General features: G+C 41.6%; 1 protein-coding gene across 1 annotated transcript in view; it reads right to left on the bottom strand.

Moving 5' to 3' along the window:
* Positions 1-21,131, bottom strand: part of LOC104279798 (clathrin coat assembly protein AP180) — a gene marked incomplete at its 3' end in the record, with an annotated part of 24,977 nt that extends 3,846 nt beyond the window's left edge. The window contains exons 1-3 of the mRNA XM_009877208.1: positions 21,002-21,131; positions 1,780-1,922; positions 637-712 (exon numbers count right to left, since the gene is read on the bottom strand). Coding sequence (XP_009875510.1) covers positions 637-712; positions 1,780-1,922; positions 21,002-21,131 — 349 coding nt within the window. The remainder of the gene's footprint in view (positions 1-636; positions 713-1,779; positions 1,923-21,001) is intronic.
* Between the last annotated feature and the right edge of the window lie 153 nt (positions 21,132-21,284).

Below are 21,284 nucleotides of genomic sequence, written 5' to 3'. Positions count from 1 at the left end.
CCTGCATTCTGCATACAGTCTACAACTACTCTCTGGCCACTACAGGATTATTATTTTTCTCTCTTTCCTAGTACTGCTAACATGAAACAAGCTTTTCCTCTGTTAAGTGAAGGAACAGGAAAACTGCCTAACAATTGCAGAGTCAAAGTAGATAAGCAGACTTTGTAAGCTTTAGGTAGAACTCCTTAATTTCTGCCTAGACCTTTTCAAATTCACTACTCACATCAAAACAAGCTAGTTGTTTTGGCACCTTCTACAAACACAATTAAACACTTATAGACAGTTCCTAAAAAGTATAGAGTCCCCAAGAAACCAAATTAGTATTTAAGACTGAGCAAAAGCCAAAAATATTAAATACAAATTTACCCATTTCACCCTTAACTCCCATAACAGCTAAGGAGATAGCTCACTCAGTCCTGATTTCAACCATCACTTTCTAAGAGAGTTGTACAGTTTCACCTTTTGAGTAAAAAAATCTGTCTGGCAGCTCATTTGAGCTCCTGTATTCATTAAGTACTTGTAAAAAGGCTTCAGAAGCACATTTTTTTATTACTTGCATCCTATGAATGAAGGAGCAAATTAACAATAGTATCTTATTTATAATCTTGTGAAGATTACAGACATGAGTAGGCTTACCATGAGATCCACTTTTGTCCAGAAAATTGCTGAGATTGAACAATGTGTTTCTAGATGCCAGGTACTGAATAAATCTCTGCAACATAAAGTTATTTTCTTATCACAGGCTGTATCTGAAAGGCTTTGTATGTCCTAGCAGGAAGACTACCAGTCTAGTGCCAGCATACAGACATGAAAAGCCAGACTTCTGTTTTAGCCTGCAATACCTTCCTTGAAACCTTTTTCATCCATTCAGATTAATTACATCTAGACTGTATCTCTACTAAATATCCTACTGTACACATAAAACCAGATTCTGTGCAAAATACAAACCAGATTGTGGAAAGAGCAATAAAAATGGTTGATTCGCACAGAGATTTGAGGAAGCAGATTTATCTGATTACAAAGCAGCATATACAGGCTAGTCCCAGACTTTTCAATACAGCAGCCCCTAGTTTCTGCCAAGCCAAAGAAGGCCTGTTTTAATAACAAGCAGACCCTACATCAAGTAACAGGGACCAACAGCCTGAAACAGTTACAGAAAGCAAATCAGAACATTGGCCAAAACTTGGCATGGAAAAATAGGACAGGAGTAAAAATTTACACAGTGATGTTGGAGAAATTCATTCCATGAAAACACTTTATATAAAACTAGGGAGGAATTGTTTCACAGTCATACCAGAGTTCTTCAAGTATGGGTTTTGTTTTTACACAGACATAGCAGTCTATGCAGGCCAATAAAAAGCAAGGGCAAGGAAAACACAATCCAAAAGGCTATCAAGTTGAATTTACAGTTCTAGGAAGATTTTAATGCTCACACAGAGAGTACATGTGCCACAGCATTGACTTGGGCTCTCACCAAGAAGTCCCCAGTAGTCTTTAATCCCATGTAGCTCTGTATTCAGACAGAGTGTAAACTGTCAACTTCCTGGAAAAGGCTGCTGTTTGGTCTTAGGCTACAGTTTTATAAATGAAAAGATAGATAATCAGCATGCCTCCAACTACCTTGTTAAAAATTAAGTCTGCTCCTTATCAAGGTTCATTCTTGCCCTTTCTTCTCAGGTCCTTAAGGGTTCAGAAGAGATGCCTTTGCACTACTAAAGTTTTTGTCTTGGAGTCTGCTCAGTGCCAATGTGGTCTCAAGAGAAAGATGATGACACTTACCTCATTGCCATGAACCATGAGATGATGTGTGGTAACTAAGGCTTTGAATACGACCACCCAGCTACTATTTGTTGCTCGCTCAAAAAGCGTATCAGCCATCTGAGGAATATTCACGTTTGTTTCATTAGTTGCTTGGATCAAGTCTGTAAGAATGAAAACAAAGGTGTTAGGTTCTGCAAGTAAGATAAAGATGTTTGGAGCATGGCCAAGCACTCAGCCCACCAGGCTGCAGGCCATGGCTGTCACAAACAGCAAGTTCAGTGCTTACATTCTACGTTTTAAAACAAAACCAAAACAACCCAAAATGTGAGATTATATTCATACATGCTGACAGCAACACCACTCTTTCGCCCAGCAGTATTAGCTTTCCAACAATTCTGTCCTGAGCTCTGTCCCAACCTCTCTCCATCTTCATCCCAAATGAAGTTAGCATGCACAACCTCACAAACTTTACTGGCTGCGCATTTTCAGGTTAACTGCGGCAGTTCACTCCCTCTGGGTTAGATAAATACATATTACCAAACTCCTCACTTACAGGTAATATACACGTCAAGAACACTGAATCATGTCTCATCAGCAAAAAGAGGTCTCACCAGACACAGATACTTCAGTCATTTCAGAGGTTAGAGTTTCACTAGCATGCTACAGCACACCTCCTAGAGTCTCTACAGACCCAGACAAAAGAGTGCATTCAGGAATTAAGATCTCTTCAACGGCAGGAAGAGGTTGCAAGGATGGGCATTAGTTTATATTGAAAAATACAGTCTTCTGCAAGCAACGGCACCTTACATAGAAGAAATAAGGTGTTAGACTGTCTTTGGGAAGCAGACTGAAGTATAGCTTTGTGTCCTGTATATTAGGAAGGTGTAGACTTGCACAAGAGAGTACATTAAATTAAGCTAAGTACTTAAATCACAGTAGAGTAGCAAGCCTTCTACTAGCATCTACATCCCATATCTACTGATAGGCTCTTTAGTTTACATTACCTACAAACTCTTGCTAGGCAGCCAGCAGTGACCTTCTACAAGCTATTACCTATTTTTCAGACACAGATGCAAACTGTATACTGCAGCCTCATGACCAAAACCCGTGTGAAGCCAGACACAGCCATAGCAAGACTTCAGGAGATGGCTTCATGCAACACAGAGCACAGAATACAGACCTAACCGTAGGGCTGAGTCTTAAAGTTTGAACAGATGAGCAGAAAAAGTTAAAAATTAAAACATTAAACTACTAGACTAAGTATTATCTGTGTTACTAATGAAAATACTGATTTTTTACTTTCCCTGACAGTAATCATGGTTAATGATTTCCCATGTCTCTTTCCTCACCCCCCAGACTATAAATGTTCATCCAACTATTCAAGTCATTCAGTGATGACAGATATTGTGACCGGCTTTCCCTCCTCAACACCATATAATGAAGGGCATTGATGTTGCTAAGAGCAGAAAAATCAAGGTTCAGACTGCTGTGAAACTACTGACTCTGCTTCTGCAGGGCAAGAAAAGTCCAGAGAATAAGTCTGTCTAAATAGACCGATGAGTGGCACTGGCTACTGAGGAAATTGGGATGTGCTCAGAAACCCACCCTGCTGCACCAGAAGCATTCAGAATTTTTTACTTATAATCCAGTGAGTGGGTTTTATGTTTTTTTAGGTTTTTTTACTTCTATTAAGCACTCATTTAATATACAGGAAATCTCAGAGTCAGAAGCCTATGAAAACTGCAGCGCTTGTATTTACAATTGTCTTTTTTACGGGCATAAAAGCTCCAATTTCAGGTCAGTGGAATGATTTTCTGTAATGAGACAAAAATTATGTGATGTCCTTATAAATATATATATATATGAACTCCTATAACCTCAGTAATACTACCCTTGAAGGAGGCAGCTCTGCAATGTAGTAAAGCCATGATATTGAACAACAGCAGTTCAAGCTCACAGAGCTCCAACCATTCTCCTTTATCCTGTTGCACAAACAGGCCAATATTTTTTTATTCTGTACTGCTGATTAATGCATTATGGAAGACAGCGGTTTGTAAAAGCCTAGAAGCAAGTCACAAGTGGCTTGCTCACTGTATACCCTGTTCAGAGGTTTTACCGCAGATGACCGCATTTGTCCTTAGTATAAAGAAACATGCATCGAATTTGCAAGCTTTCAGTCCTACGTTTCAGTACGTGGTTCACTATGGAAAAGGGGTGCTATAAATTGTGTATGCTGTCGGTGGATGTTAGATAATGAAACCTCAGAGGAATCCACCCACAGCAATGCTGGCAACGGAGGCTCCACTCCTATAATGCTACGGCAGCACCGAAGTCACTCAAGTCCTTTCTGTCTCCTCTCCAAACTGCTGGAGAGTACAGGCACCTCAGTCTGTAGCTCTGTACATTTGAGGATACAAGGCATTTTAGCGTGCTGAGTAGAGAGGTATGATTAAATTTAAGCCTACTACTTCCAGTGTGCAAAAAAGAATTAAACCACGTATGAAGATTTTACTCATCATCTAAGGGGGGAGCGGGGGAGGATATGGGAGGTTAATTCTTACAGAGCTGTTTCCCATTAAGTCACACCATAAAGTTATGAAATTTAAGCTTACTGGTTTTCTTTCCCCAATACCAGAGTCTCATTAACCACCAATCATCAGCATCTGGTGAAACACACAAACATAGCTAACTCTCTAATGAACTCCAAGCCGAGCTTGGTGGCTAAGCCAAATTTTACAATAAGACTTGGCAAAATTAATTTGACTTCAGTGTGGTAGGGAAGAATAGATACAGGGAAAAAGAAACTGCACAGAATTAAAAATTAAATCTAGAAACTAGATTCTCCAAGTACTCAAATTCAGGCATTTACTGGTGGGACAGAAACTTCATTTTCAAATGATACAATGAAGTTCAGTCTTCCAAACAAGTCACAGGTGGACTTGTTAATACGAAATAGAAAATCTTAAGAAGTACCAAAATAAAGAACAGTCCATCAGAAGCCATATGAATCTTTTAAAGTTAATTCCATTCAGGATACACACAAGTAGGACAAATATGGATTATAGATACCTTCCTGATGGAAATTTCTGCTACTGCAGGCATCCATGTACACTGACAGCTAATCCCCAAACCCAGAACTTGAGCTCAAATACAAATTCCAAGCAGAGTAAAAAATTGTGAATTGTACAGCAGTAGCAGTAAGTACTTTCATTGTAACTTTCACAGAAATTAAATAGTTGGAGAATGTGGCACTTGAGGATATAGTTTAGTGGTCATGGTAAACCTGGATAGACTGAATGATCTTAGAGGTCTTTTCCAACCTTAATGATTCCATGATTCTATGAACCCATTTGTTTACTGTGGGACTAAACTATACTTGTCAAATCACACTACGTGATTTTTTCCTATTTCCTCCCTTTACATTTTGATGGCTGCTGTTTTGAATACCCATTAAATAGACATCTTTGTACAAATTATAATTTGCACTTCAATATACTTTTCCTAGTTAAGTTTTGAGATGCAAAACAACTGCACAGAGAAGAAAGAGATTTGTCAATTCTTTGACACCATAACTTGAATCTAAATGCCAGTCTTTAAACTTTATGACTAGCCAACTTTTTGACCCAGTCTTAAGACATCTGCAACTTAATTAGAGAAGAGAGGCAAAGCTAGAGTATGATTAACACTTTCATTACTCATAAGACAAACCTGTCAAATTAAGAAAGATTGATAGGGGGTCAGTGAGCAAGACTGAAGTTAAGACACCTTAGCTCTTCCTGATGATCTTTTAAAGAGATGACTAAAAGATGTGACTAGTACTAGTGTTTGTTAAGCCCACAAGGAAAAAAAAAAAAGAAAAAAAGAGCACCAAGAAAGTTTCAGGGTTTTCAGAATTCCAGACTTCTTCAGTCTCATTAAAAACTACTTCCTGGTTTTGATATTTTAATTTTTTTTTAATGAAGTAGACTGTACAACTCTTAGTCCTTTACCATTTCAGATCAGATTCTGGATCTAAACACCACTTCTTCCCAGTTTGTTTTGGGTTTCTTTACTCAATTCTTTAATAAACAGACCTGGAATTTCCCAGTTCGAAGTTACTTACTCACAACTTACATTTCAGTATGCACAGAAAGAGCAGCAAAGCACAAGACTTCTTCTCTGTTCAGAGGGACACTGGTGCCAACTTAAGAGCAGCTGTCATTTCAGGCTGAATTAATTCACAAGCTGCCTCAGCATCATGTCATACATTCAGTTCCTAAACTTTGCCAAATCCCTCTGACAGTAACCCCCTTGCAGACCTTCCTCAGTATTATGTTGAATGCTATGATAGTCTTGCTTATAAGCACTTCAGTAATGCCTTGAACCTATAGAAAAGGAAATGCAGGATTATTCAAAATCCCAGCTAGTCAAGAACAGAAAGTGATGTGAAGTATGAGCTTACGAGTCTCAGCCAAAAAAGTTAAATAGGCAAATAACAATACAAATCCTGCTTTGCAAGACACAGGTCTCTATCAGGAAACTACCATATCATTGTGCCAGCCAATGCAAGAGCTGAACTTTCAGGTTTTCAGAAGCCTGACCACAAAACAGTACTAGAAAGCAGAACAAAATTATTGGTTTCTGCTTCTGTGATAATTGCTCATGAGAACATCAAATGATTTTAATGCTGTCGGCTTTGGCTATCGAGCAATTCTACAAACAAGAGTTGGGAATTTCTCTCTGAGGTCTAAGCCTACCATCAACTCTTTTCACCCCCATCTTGCCTCATCTCCACAAACACACATCTTAATCTGGCTTGTAATAATCTCCCCAACCAGAACAGCAATTCATGCTGTCTCCTCCTTCCTTCCCAAAAGTCTACCCCAACAGCTACTACATCTCACCTTGACCCCAGCAAGCCTACTCTTTTACCAAAGTCTGGCATCTTCCATCTGCCTATGCACTTTCACGCCTATGCCAACTCAAACCTACACAGAACTGCCCATGGAGCACATGCCCTCCAAGTACCTTAAAGACTTTCCGAGGAATGTAACTATTGGGATTACAAATAACTTGAGACTGCTCCTTCCTCTCTCCAGCCTTACTTCACAGACCTCCTTCTTCCCAAACAAATCACACACTCTCATGAGGAGAAATATTTGCTGCAGATTCTCAAGTTTGAGAGGTCATAGGAGTCAGTCTTTGAACCATACAACTGCATTCCACACCAAGACAACTTTTATACACAATTTCTTCCTCTCTGCCTACTCATAGGCACACTCACACCACCCACAGTATTAAGCATTTTTGCAGAAGAAAAAAGGAGCTTCTTCCCTATCAATTACATGAAGAATCTGCAGAGACACAGGGCAGATGACTTCAAGTACCAGCAAATTTCTCTTGGAGCTTCCTCCAATTTCTCAAACTGGGAGCTTAATGAGCCTCAGAATCATCTTATTATCACACCACTGCTTTTTAAGTACAAAAGTGCACCACTTTCTATATCACCAAATACCTGTTTTGAATGAAAAATCTACTGTACACATATGCTGCTGAATTTTATTCCAATGCACTTTTACATTGTTTGCATCCTTCTTTGCCAGCCATATCAAGGCCAGATATTTGGCTTTAAGTGTTCTGCAAAAACCATCCTAGCTCATTAGCAATATTAAAATATGTTCAATTTGTGTCTCTCTTGGTTCTTATTGATTTATATGTATGGCTTTTCCTCCTGAGAGGTTCAGGTGCAGCTTTGTTGGAAAGGGGAAAATAAAAGCCAACTGTCAGGGGGCCTTCCACAGGATCTCAAAAGGTGTGACTAAGACAGCAGTCTCCCTAAGCAATAATAACATGGAAAAAGTGTGATTATGCTATGTTTAAAAAAGTATCTTGCCACAAGCAACTCCTTCAAGTTCCATGAACTATGAATATTTTTTTACTTAAAAGAAAAGTTCCCAGAACTTATAGGTTCACTGCCTCTTGGGGACAATAAAGTGCAGTATCTTCAGTGTTTACATTAGAGTTCTCTCCTTGAGTAGTACAACTGAAGGATTCAGGCCAGCTGCAGAAGCTCAAGTTTAAGCAGCAGTCATTGGGGGTTTAAGTATCATCTTTAAGACTGCTAATTAATTAGTGATGAATATATTTTCTGGACAAAGTCCGAGACCTTACTGACACCCATGATTCAGCTATTCAGAAAAACAGAAGCTTCAAGGTTACTCAGGAATTAAATATCTGGAACAATAGAGATGTCACCCAGAAGATTTGCTACACAAATTCTCTAGTACAAATGTACTAAGGAAAGCAGCTGTTTAGCCTCACATGTATGACGTCAGAACACTAAGTAAAGGGGAAAAAGCCCCATGGTCGAAGAATTCTGCCTGGTTTCTTCTCAAACACAGCCACCACAGCTTTTTCAAGCAGTTTCTTTGTGGGAAAAGCCCTAATTATTAAGCATGGAGTCCTTCACCCCCCCAAAGTAGTAATAAACTTGGTCTTGAACCTCATTTGTACGGAACTCACTCACTTTGAATACCAACAAGTTTGTCTCAGACAGGAATACAAGAACAGAAAAGTAGGGGAAAGAAGAGTAATCACTGCTTTAACAATCCCTTCCTCTCACCTAGAGACCCCATTCTCAACTCTCTCTGCTTCCAAATCCTACTCTGCAACAAGCTCAGTAGAAACATATATTTTTCTGCTCAAAGACAAGAACTGAGCAGTTCTGCTTATGTTGATATGAAACATCAAGTAGTTCTGGAGCCAGATGTGCCACTTCCCTATTTTATTGACTTACTGCAAACAGCAACTGAGTCACAAATCATCATTGTACTACCATTTTTGCACAGCTCTCAATAGTTTACATATAGTATATACATATAGTATATACATATATAGTCAAGAGGTGGCATCCCTGCTGACAGAGAGGCTGGATTAAATGATCTCTAAGGTCCCTTCCAGCCTAGGCCATTCTATGATTCTATGATGCCATTTGCATTTGTTGGGCACCAAATGATGGTATATATATGATTGTCGTGGAGAAATGCTTTTCCCCGTCCTATTGAGACAGGGACCTACTGGAGAGAGCCCAACAGAGAGCTACGAGGATGATTGAGGGACTTGAGCATCTCTCCTGTGAAGAGGGACTGAATTTTAGCCTTGAAAGGAGATGGCTGAGAAGGGACCTGATTAACATATATAAATATCTGAGGGGTGGGTGTCAAGAGGAAGGGGACAATCTCTTCTCAGTGGTGCCCAGCAATACAACAAGAAATAATGGGTTTAAGTTAGAACATAGGAAGTTCCACCTCAACATGTGGAAAAATTTCCTTACTGAGAGTGATGGAGCACTGGAACAGGCTGCCCAGAGAGGTTGTGGAGTCTCCTTCTCTGGAGACTTTCAAAACCTGTACGCACACGTTCCTGTGTGGCTGCCCTAGGGGATCCTGCACTGGCAGGGGGGCTGGACTAGATGACCTCTAGCATTCCCTTCCAACCCTGACAATTCTATGATTCTATTGTAATATGGCATGCCAGATGCCAAAATCCAGGGGAGGAAGCAACATGGAAAAAAACCCTGCTACCATTACCAGTTGCATTTGTGTTAAGCAGTTGACCAATAACTTTGTATAAAAAAGAACTTTCACAGGGCATGGCAAATCTCAGACTTCCTTCTGTGAGCCATTTTCTTCAGCGGTTCAAACCTGGAAGTCTTAACAAAAATACACATTAATTTTGGGAAGAAAAGCAAAACCACAGCCACTGGCCAATCTTCTGCCAAGTCTTCAAAGCATCTGTTCAATTTCCTCTAAGGGGTAGAACTGTTCTCTCCACCCATACAAGCATTAAAGTGACCGTCCTGTTGCACCCTAGGTCTTGCTGCAAACAACAGAACGAGTTTCAAGAGGGTTTATTTTTGCAAGATCATTGCTCAGAAGCATAAAAGTCAGTAAGATCTAGTTAATTGACTACTGTAACTGGATACTAGGATTTCAGCCATGACATGTTATTATCCACCCATGAGGGCGAACAACCCCTTACACTACCTTTTGGTTATATCAATATGCAACTCTTATCACTTGGCTGTTTACTGGAATATCAATAATAGGATCAACAGCAGCTTTTATCCAGAAGAGCACAGCTGCACTAGAGAAGTAAGGATTTTGTGTTTGTCACAGCAGCATGTGGTCATTTATTGTAACTTCTGCACTAGAGCAATTTGTAACCCACTACCAATCTAAAAGAGACTGATAATACATTGGAAGAAGCCTGATGTTTCAGTTGCACTACTTAGCTGTTACACATTGGGAATACATTAAAAAAACAGGGTGGGGATGAAACAACGTGCAAGAAACTTTGCTGACATATGTTAATTACGTACAGCCTGTGTGCTAGAAATGGGTCAGTTAAGTAGACAGCCTTAGCAGCTGACTCTTCAAGAGGGTATTTTTTTACAAACTGCCTGATGTCCTTCACAATGGGAGAGAGCTTTACTCTCTTTGCTAAAAAGTAATAATAAATAAAATAAGAAACAAAATGTGCAATTCCTTTTATGTTCATTCCCCTGTATCACACCAGCTAAACAGGAATCCTTTGCTTCTGCCACACAGACAGGTGAGTGTAAGTCTCAGAAATGTTGAAAAAACTAACACCAGTTATCAGTAGTAGACTTTTCCACGTGAGCTTGCAACCTTTCATACACCGCAAATTTCCCGATGTTATAAAATGGGAACGGGAAAAAAGAAAAGTTAAATACAATGGAACATCCACTTGAGAGGTGGAAGATGCAGCCAGAACCACTTACATTTAAAAGAATCCGACAGTAGAAAGTTGCTATCTAAGCTCAAAGTCACCAATGCCTCTGGAAAACGTGTTTGCTACTGGCAGTGGAAGTCTACCAAGCTACTGAAGAGTAGGGAAGTTGGAATCCAGCATGCAGGCTCACATCCAGACAGCAAAGCTTTGCACAATCACATCTCTAGATTGGTACACCCAGAACTGTCAATTAAACTCCTAAGAATGACACAGAGATAAGTTTTGAAAGGTAGCTTCTGATAATACTGCCTAAGCAATTTCTAGCTTCCTGATAAACAAGAGGAAGTTCTTTAAACTCACCTATTCCAACCAGAGCAAACTTAACCCATTAATGCTCTTGTCATTCACAAATAACAAAACAATTTGAAGTTTAAATCAAGCTTAGAAAAAACTAGGAAGACTCTACGTGGCTTAGAATGCAAGATTAGATCAGAATGTCCCAGGCAATGCTCACATATGAAAACAGCATTCTGTTTCAGATGCCAATAATGAAACACCCCTCATGATAAAATGTACGTATTTCCAAAATTAGACACAGTAGATATGTTGAGTTCCTCTGCCTTGTTGCCTCTCAGCAGAATACATGTTCTCCTTTAGGTGAAGCTATAAAACTTAGTTTAAGAGCTACAGGCACAATAACTGTACTTTGGATTCCAGACTCATGCAGCAAGATCCAGACCCAAGTCTCCATTGGAAGAGTTAGGTTTTAAAACTCCAGGGTTGCAAAGGAACAGATGCAATGATATGTTAAAGCTTTTGTCTATATTTGACCTCTACATAATGAGAAACAGCAGCCTTCAGAGCCAGGAAGCGGGCCAGCTGGCTTCCCCATTCTGTACAAGTCCTACACTCTCTGAAACTAGAAGTGAAAGGAAGAGCCCTTTTAAAAACAGTTCAAACTCCCACTTAAGTGCATCTATGTGGGCTCTTCAATTATGTGTAAAGACATGCTCTAGCTAGGGCAGTCCTGCACTGTGGCAAACTAACCGATCGCTGCCTTATTTTGAGGACCTTCCTCTCAACTCGTAAACTTGCACACATTCCACGCATGTGGGCGACAAGTCAGCATGTTTTATTCATGCTTTGAGCAGTCGTGTCTTCCTCTCACTTCTACGGAGGACCACTTTAGAACATTCTGTAAACTACCTCAGAGACTTAAAGGGATATAACAAAAGTATGTCAGGGGCACTTGGAGCCTGCCAGGCTCTGCAGGCGAACTGCTGACCATCTGCTGCAGCAGCACTCGCTGCCATTGTGTCATCCATGCTCGTGCCAAGCCAAGAGTCGGTTTGAAGTCATCGACTATCCGTCAGCAGTCAAACCACAGTCTTGTCCCATCTCTTTAGGACAGCAAAGTTTAAAACACTCACATTCTCTGGTCCTTTAAATATAGGGTAGGACAATCTTGGCTCAAGTGGACCCCAAACTCTCCAATCTACCCTTATTGGTGTTTCACATCTCAGCTATAACTTAGTCTCCTAAATACCTAGAAACAGCTAGCAAAGAACATTGCTTTCTTTTTCATTCCTTCCTTGAGAAGGTAAAGCCACTTTGACAAAGCACATGGCTCGGCTGTTTCATTAGGCCTCTCTGGCTCAACTACAACACAGGAGTTCCTGCCAACTTGCTTTTCTACCTGTGGTAATTTTGCCTAACAGCTTACTACAAGTTAGACGCAAGCTGCAGACATGTCCTGTCAGCAACTTACAGCTCTGGGGACATACAGAGGCAAGGTGTGCTTTCTTGGTGGCCTTCAAGCATTGATCCTGCCCATGTACTAGCAAAATAGCCTCTACAAGAAACATTGTAACACATCTGAGTTTTATCAACAGCTAGAAAAAAAATTATTCTAGGAAAAGCAACCGGCTCACACACTGCCTCAGCTTGGTCAGAGCACAGATACACATTAGCATGACACCAGGACTTCTCAGCATCCAACCTCCCTCATTATATCTGTATCTTAACTTACTTTAATCTAAAAGAAAGCATGAGATCACGTTATCCCGGGAAGGGAGGAGGAACAGAAGGGTATTTAGACTTGGTTTATGCAGAAGTCAGTGGTAACATAGTGCACTGCCATTTCCCATACTGTGCCTACGCCTAAGCTGCAAGCCTCAGACACCCAGTGGATGCACCATTTGCCAGCAGCCTAGAAAACATTGTTCTAGTATTCCACCTACATTCATGGTGGCATTTCAAGGCTGATGTCCAATGTCATTTGCAGCACTACTCGATTGCTGGTATATCGCCTCTCCTACTGGAATACAACTCTCAACTGCTTCAGCAAATGTGTTTCACAAACCTAAAGAGAATAATTTTTTTATAAGCACAAGACGCTTACTGGCTACCAGCTTCAACTGTTGAATAGATCTCTGAGCTCACCCTTGCAAAACTTGTTTTGCATTGATTTTCAGTGTTTCCAAGCAGCTCTGCAGAAGTAAATATGATCAAAACAGCAATATTAAAAGTATTAAAAAGAGTTTTAAGGGGCTAGCATGCAGGACTTCAGGAAGCTTCCCATTCGGTCCCCATGTGTTGCCCCATCGAGTCGAGAGGTGGTGTCCCTGGTGGCAGGGAGGCCGGATTAAAATGATCTCTAAGGTCCCTTCCAGCCTAGGCCATTCTGTGATTCTATGATTCTATGAAAAGTAGATTTAAGCATACTCCACAAAGTGACAAGCTAGCCTCTGCCAAGAATTCCAGTTGCCTTCTAGCAATGGCCAACATCTGGTTTATTCAGGTTTCATTTAAGCCACCAAGCTTTCACCCAAGCAAGACTTCAGCCAGCAGGAACACCAAGCAACAATGCCAAGGCTGATGGGGTGGGATACTCCAATATCAACTGACTAATGAAGCTTCACACTGCAATCTTGCTGGTATTGCTGACTTGGGGAAACAAAAGTACTGCTGTAAATCCTGTATTGCAGGCCACTGCCCGCAAAGCTACTAGGAAGCCTCCTTCTGTTAGACCACTTAGTCCTAGTTCAGGGTTCAGCCCCATGCTAGACAACCTATTCCTTCAGCACACGAGACGTTCTGAGCTGAGATTCAGATCCTGATTTCTTGGCTTGCTTTATTCCTTGCTTTGTTGTTGTTTTCATGGTACTTGAAACCCCTCTCTACAAGGCAGGCAGAATATTGTTTCAAATCTGCATGCCATGTGTTGAAGTTCAAAGATTCAAGTTTCATTAGGCTTTTCATCGGTGCTACTACTGTGTTACCCCTAGGCACACACCACAACGTGTGCTTTTCCACCCTTACCTGCATCCTGATCTGTGCTTTGAAAAGAAGCTCTCAAAAGGAACAGGGTACGTTAACTTAATAACACAGTTTGGCACCACTGACTCATCTTTCATCTATACTAAGACTAAGGGAAGGGATATAAAGCCATCTCCCCCCACCTCCAATTTTTCCCCACCTCCAGAAACTCTGAAGCCAGCTCCTTCAGCAATACCATATGTCCGCAGCTGTCTGAGGAATCATAAAAGCATAGAATGGTTTGGGCTGGAAGGAACCTTAAAGATGATCTTGTTCTAAATCCCCTGCCAGAGGCAAGGACACCTTACAGGAAGGTGTCTCTTTGCTTTGGGGACAGAGAGAATACTGGGTGTACGTGGCAAGGTTTAGGTAGCAGGGGGGAACGCTGCAGCTGTGACCTCTGAGAACAGGGATCTCTTTCACAGGCTGTAGAGGATATCTGCTGCTGCGCCAGGGAGTACCTCCTGCTCCACCTCCAACCTTGGTGCTCCCTCTGTCATTTCTCACTTTTTTCCTCCCCCCTCGTCCGTCCCGCACTAAGTATGTTTTCCTGGAGGTGCTACAAGCTTGGTGGATGGGCTCAGCAGTGTCCTGTGGTGGGTCCATTGTGGAGCTGGCTGGGTCTGGCACAGAGAACACCCTGGTCTCTCCTCAGAGGCCAGCCCTGCAGCCAACACCTTGCCATGGACACCCAGCACCAGGGAAAAGGTAGGTAGAGCATGCAGAGCAAAGTAGTCTCCAGTATCCTGAACACACCCAGAAAAAAATGCTAGAAGTAGGTGTGCCTCTGCTATATTACCATTTCTTCACAAGTGGAGACTAAGAGTGCATCTTTGGCTATCAATTTCCCCATCCAGCAAGAAACAGGGAAGAAATAGTATCCAAAATCCTCCATGTCCTTCAGAGTTATCCTGACTGCCATCTACTTTTAAGCACGTCAGAGGATCCTTCACAAAGCAGAGACACAGAAGCATGGACCGACCATACCAGGGCATTTTCTTGGAGACTTCACAGAATTCCTTACTAGTGGGACAGGCCCAGGTAAGGTACACACAGAAGATGGAAGGTTTAAGAGCCAGGCTGAGAAATCAGAGGCACAGATCAAATCAAATCACAGGAAATCAAACTGCAGATTTTGTTGTTTATTTTAAAGATGTTCAGTTGCTTCCAGCCAGGATCTAAGGGAGCAACACTATGAGACTATTATGAAACATATTTAATTATTAAATAGAAGTGATTAAAACTATAGGCTTGTCACTAACATACTGACTATCTTACACACAAGGTGTCTCACAACTATTCCATTATCAAGGTCTATTAGTGGAAGTCAGCACAGCAGAAAGACCTGACTTGTCTCAGAATTTGTCATCCATGACCTTGACCAAGCATGTTTAACAGAAGGATCCTGATGACTATTGAAAACAGACCAAGAATACGTGCCTTTAGCTGAGGAAAAGCCAAGGGGAGGGAGGGTAGGACTAGTCAATCTAGCTTTATTAAGTTACACTGTTTGGATGAAAGAAAGTCTAATACTACACTGTAAATCCACTCTTCTGTTTCCTCATCCTCCCTTTCCTTAGGCATTGTACTGTAAGAAGACAAACACAGAACAGTTCAGATGCACAAGATCAAGTGATCCTGCCCATATTTCGACCTTTTTCTCTTAAGAGATATAGAGAGGGTATCCCTCTCTCGGTACTATGTATGCCTTAAAAAGCATATGGGGCCAGGAGGAAAACTGAAAGTTAATGCCATCGAAATATTCCAGATCAACTAATCTAAAAAGTGTTCTTATGAGCCCCCTCTTACTCATGACACATATTTCTGCTCCTATTCAGAGATTTGCATACCTTCAGTACTGTTTTGAGAAATGACACAGGAGAAGCCCACGGAAACAGAGACCTACTCAACATACAGACTGATGACAAGTCCTTACACAAGAACACAGAAAAAACTGCTAATCCGATACCCATTAATGAATTAAAGAAAATAATTGCTTGCTTGGATTGTGGTTTTTCTTTTCAGGTATAAAAGAGACTGACTGAGGTAACAGGGAGGAGTTTACAATTTAGAGTACACCTCATCTGTGACAACAAAACCCAAGACACTGTATTACAGCTGATCTTCAAAGAACAGTTCTCTCCTACTTGGAAACTGTGACAAATTACTGCCATTCAAGATTGAGGGAGAGATACAAAAGTAGTTTCATTATTACAGAGTGAAGGATTAAGTCAGGGACTCTGTTCTTGGTGATTTTCTTGAAGGCACTTCCTTGGCTGTAAAGACAAAGTGTCACCTGGACTGCGGAGCAATGCAGTACTCATACGCCTGCACTACTCTTGCTAGGAAAGGGCCCCAAGTGCCAACAGATTTGGAACGCTCCCCAAATCGCTTCACAGCAAACAGCTTCTGAAATACGCATCTAACCTTACCAGTCACTGAAGTCTTGTGACTCCAAACAGCTCCATCGATCCCTCATCTCTCCCAAAAAAACAGAGACAGACATATTCCTCAGGAATGAGATACAAGTTTCTAAGATTAACCCTGTGGGATCTAGCATCTTTTATCTTTACTGAGCCTAGGAAAGAAGTTTAACTCATTCCTTTTGGTCAACAACCAACACTAGAGACCACAGTGCTTCAAACTTATTAGGTCATCCTCACAGTTTGTAGGAGAAAGGCAGAACACTGCAGGAACAAAAACGTCATTATAAGCAAAATACAGCCCTGCAGCTCAGTTACTAGCATGAATTAAACCATAAATTTCTTTTTAGTGCCTTTGTATGTGGCTAGCAAACAAAAACACAAAATTAGACTTGGGATGGAAAGATATATGTCATCTCCACAGTCACAGGAAACTGAGACTTCACCTCTTTGTTTACCCATTTCATGAAAATCTTACAGCTCTTGAGCAGGCCTCCAGAAAGGCCTTCTACCTTATGAGAATTATTTTGAAGAAGTAAGGAGGAGGAGGCACCACATGGTCTTTTTAGAACACAAACTCCAGAACTTCCTCCTGCTGCAAAACAATACACTCAACAAAATAAGTCAAAGAAAATCCCAGGCATTTTTATCATTTTCAGAAACAGGAACTTGTTACAACCACAGACACAACATCACTGGTTTCCAATTCACTTCCCTAAATGAAAGCATGAGGATCTGTTTCTGAGCAAGATCCTTTATAAAAGGAGCTGAATACAGATCTCCCTATTTTTTCCTTATCTATTGTTTTAACATTTGGAAGTCAAGTTATTTCCCTTCTTTGAAAGCTTCTCCCTGTTGATACCATTGGACTCACCCCCGTTTGAGGCTGGAAGTTGCCTTTTACTTGCCCCACATAATCATACCCTCAGCAAAGCCTTAACATATCTTTCAGAACAATTCTGAAAATGAAGCTTCTATGCTGTGCACTAGGGTTGCCCTCCCAGTCAAATCACCACAATTTATGTATCCTTAACTTGGCCCATATATCTTATTTACCCTGTCTGCAAAGGTCCTTCTCAATGTAGCAAAAAATCAAGTTGCTACTCCCCACTTTTTCATGGGAATGCTTTCCTCATTTGCTGCATCCAAGTGTAATTTAACATAGTGTGGTTAGCTGAGTGAGATGGATCTGTATCATTGTGGTGATTTTAAGAGAACAGTTTGGTAACTCCAGAGCTCCAACATGCCAACTGCAATGGCTTGCCCCAAACCATCCGAGCAGCCTAGGCTTACAGTCCTTTTCTCCCCACGGGGACTTGGGAACTGCATTTAAAGCCATCTGGCATTGCTTACAGCAGTTGCTGGAAATTCACTAGCAGGAATTCCAGAAAACGGTAAATCTCACATATTAGGAACCTAAACATACTTCAGTACTTTAAATGACAAGCCTGTACAGCACCCAGAGTCCATGCCAAAGGACAGCCACTACACAGCATCCATACTAAAGCCTGTATTTGAAAGCTACACAAGTACAGAAAGGCACACAAACTCAAACACTTAACAGCTTAGTTTTTGTTCATAGAAGATGTTTAATCTGTTCTCTCCTCCCTTCTTTACACTCATACCCAAATCATGCTTTTTACTCCTCAGAGCAAACTCCCTCTAAGTAGTACCCCCTAAAAAGTCTAAATCAATCAACCACCACCAACAACAACAAAAAGACGCAACACTCCACTCCTTATCAATTATCATCTTTCTATAACCCTCTGGAATTAATATCTTCTGTAGAAAACATAGGAGGACAGTCATCATTGTATCCCATCCTCACAGGTGTACTGAACTCATGTTAAATACTTGCTCTCTCCACTTAATTTATAAAGTCCAGCTGCTAAGCAGGGATAGTAGAAGATAGGTTGTGTGACATGACAGTTGGCCACTAAGGCACTAAATAAAATTATGGTGTTCCCTAACATAGAACCCCTACAGTAATACTAGAACTACAGCTCTTCATGAAGAATTGTTCCAACCATAGCTCTCTTTGGTACCTGAGGTTTTAATTGTCCAAATCCTTCACGCCTTGACTAAAAACTTAAGGCATTTGCAAGTTTTCCCTTTCATTCCCTTCTCCACATCTTCAAATGCTACTTATCCAACCTCAAATGCAGTCAGGCACACGGTTCAGATCTACCTCCACACAGAAGTACCTCCTGCATACATGTGGGCATTGCTCTTTCACAGGATGAACTTCATACTTTACTTTCTCATGACAATATATAAAGCCCACTTGTTCACAAGATACATGTCAGAGTTCAAGGAATTGCCAAGCAATCCACAGTTATGCAGAGATGCCTCTGGTTTAAGACCTCAAGAATATTTTTTCCTTTAAACCATGAACTTGATTTTCATTTACGGTCTACAATTTTGAAAGTGCGTCTCTCCCATCAAGGATATTCTGTCTTTAATGATACCAGACAGTTAAACACTCAACTGTTCCAAACAGCTTGGAAAACAGAAGGAAAAATGAACATGGATGTATCTTCCCGGGAAACTATTGTTTCTATTCCTCTTGTGCATCTTACATACAGGTGGGTATGAAATGGCATGGAATGCCACGGCCTTCAGTCTCCCCCACGTTCATTTTCTGAAGGAGTAGTATCAGCACCAATATCCAAACACAGTCCCTTTCCAGACCTTAATATAGCACTGGTAAATTATTTCTACCTCACTTGAATCCTGTCTATTCCAGATAGTACTTTTATTTATATATATATACACACACATAGACATAGCGTGCTTTTAAATACGAGCTGTGCTGCACTTTTTTTTTAAGCTAAAGCTTCTAGTAACAGATATGGTGGAACAGATCAGACGCAACCTATACATTAAAAGTGTCCAGAGCTATCAAACAGCAACAGAGGAGACATCAATAACTAGGATGATTTTTTTTTAAATATACAAGAAAACAAGAGATAATACATGATATCCAGACTGCTATATATTTGAACAATGGTTTAGACTCAAGCCAGTCTTAGGTATACTGGAAGACCAGAAGACTGCTTTCCACTTTAAGGGTTAGCTATAAAGTCATTAGAATGGAAATTTGGAATTATTTTCCAGATAGTTGCTGCTCTTCAGCCTGGAGAAGACACGGTTTTGGGGTGATCTTACAGCAGCCTTCCAGTTCTTAAAGGGGGCCTACAGGATAGAAAGGGAGGGACTCTTTATCAGGGAGTGTAATGACAGTACAAGAGGTAAAGGTTTCAGACTTCAAGAGGGCAGATTTAGATAAGATACTATGAAGAAACTCTTTTCTGTGAGGGTGGTGAGGCACTGGAAGAGGTTGCCCAGAGAAGTTGTGGATGTCCCCCTGGAAATATTCAAGGCCAGGTTGGATGGAGCTTTGAGCAACCTGGTCTAGTGGCACGTGTCCCAGCCTATGGCAGGGGGATTGGAACTAGATGATCTCTGAGGTCCTTTTCAACCCAAACCATTCTGTAATTCTAATCCTAGAAAAGTAATACCACCTTCTTTTAAGAAATACAGCATCATCAGAATTGTATTTACATGCACCAGCATTAATTAGTATCAGCCAGCAGCCAAGAGACTGTTTGGTATAAAGCCTGAACTTTACTTGAAAGTATTTCTTACCATGTCCAAGAAAAAAAACAACAGGAAAACTACTTTATTTCAGACATAAAATCCTGCTGGTCATCTACTGAGTTCAATGCTGGCCGGAGTTACTACTGGTAAACAGGGCAAATTAACATCACACAATTAAGTTCTTTCACCATTCTACTCCTTGGTGTTTCCAAGCTTGGGCTGACAGTTGAGTGGGTTGCAAAGAAATAGAATTGTCAAGACAAAACATCACTAGATCATTGGTATTTAAGAAACATTTTGACTTCAGCCTTGTTTCATGCATTTCATGCCAGTCCAGAACAGATCATAAATCTATGAGACTGAGCCACCACCCATCTTCAATAGAACATGACACAAACTACTGGACAGCTCCTGAAGTTGCTGTCAGATATTGAGAACCTCGGCAACAGCCTTTCAAAGGCCGTCTCAATCTACAGCGCAGCATTATCCAAGTGCCTTACCACCATCACATAAACCTTTCCAGAAATCTGCTGTGGAGATGGCCACACTCCTACCAGCGCTTGGCCAGCTCCTGGTGTAGCATTTATGTCTCTGCCTGGCTTAACCCTGACCGAAGCAGGCAGTGACAAGTGCGTGCCTATTTTGTCCCGTTTCTAATTCCCCCCCTTTTCCTGCACCGCAAGGCGCACTTCGCTCTACCTTCCTGGCTAAGTGGCGAGAGAGGTCATGAGGAAAAAAAAAAAAAAAGCAGAAGAAAAAAAAATGGCCGAAAAGAGCAGTATTATGCAATAAGAAATGCAATAATAACTCATCCTCTCCGGGAGATTTCTCATAACCCTTAGGGTTTGCGAGCTGGATTACAGCAAGCGCGAAAAGCCAGACGGTTCAAAGGCACCCTAAAGAACCCCGCGGGCAGCCTCCTCGGCCCCGGCGTCTTCGCTGGGGGGAACAAAAAGGGATGCTCACAGTCCAGGTGCTTTTTCTTGGGCCCCATCACTTCATGCGTGGTGGCTTTGCAGACGGCTCTGGCTACGGCTGATCCCGTATGCGAGCTGGATTACAGCAAGCGCGAAAAGCCAGACGGTTCAAAGGCACCCTAAAGAACCCCGCGGGCAGCCTCCTCGGCCCCGGCGTCTTCGCTGGGGGGAACAAAAAGGGATGCTCACAGTCCAGGTGCTTTTTCTTGGGCCCCATCACTTCATGCGTGGTGGCTTTGCAGACGGCTCTGGCTACGGCTGATCCCGTAACGCGGTACTGAGCAGCTGCGATGCGATCTGTCAGCGTCTGACCCGACATCTTCGACTGGCGTGCCTGCTGCTGCCTGCTCTGCAGAGGCGGAAAACACGGGAGGGGAAGGGGAGATTCCGGGTTTATCGCCGAGGGGAGGCGGGGAGGACCGGGGAGGACGGTGCGGTGGGGGGAAGGACCGCAGAGACACGCAGGGACACA

Source organism: Apaloderma vittatum, unplaced genomic scaffold (genome assembly GCF_000703405.1).
Source record: "Apaloderma vittatum isolate BGI_N311 unplaced genomic scaffold, ASM70340v1 scaffold14209, whole genome shotgun sequence".
NCBI classification, from domain to species: domain Eukaryota; kingdom Metazoa; phylum Chordata; class Aves; order Trogoniformes; family Trogonidae; genus Apaloderma; species Apaloderma vittatum.
This window is presented reverse-complemented; position numbering and strand designations above follow the sequence as displayed.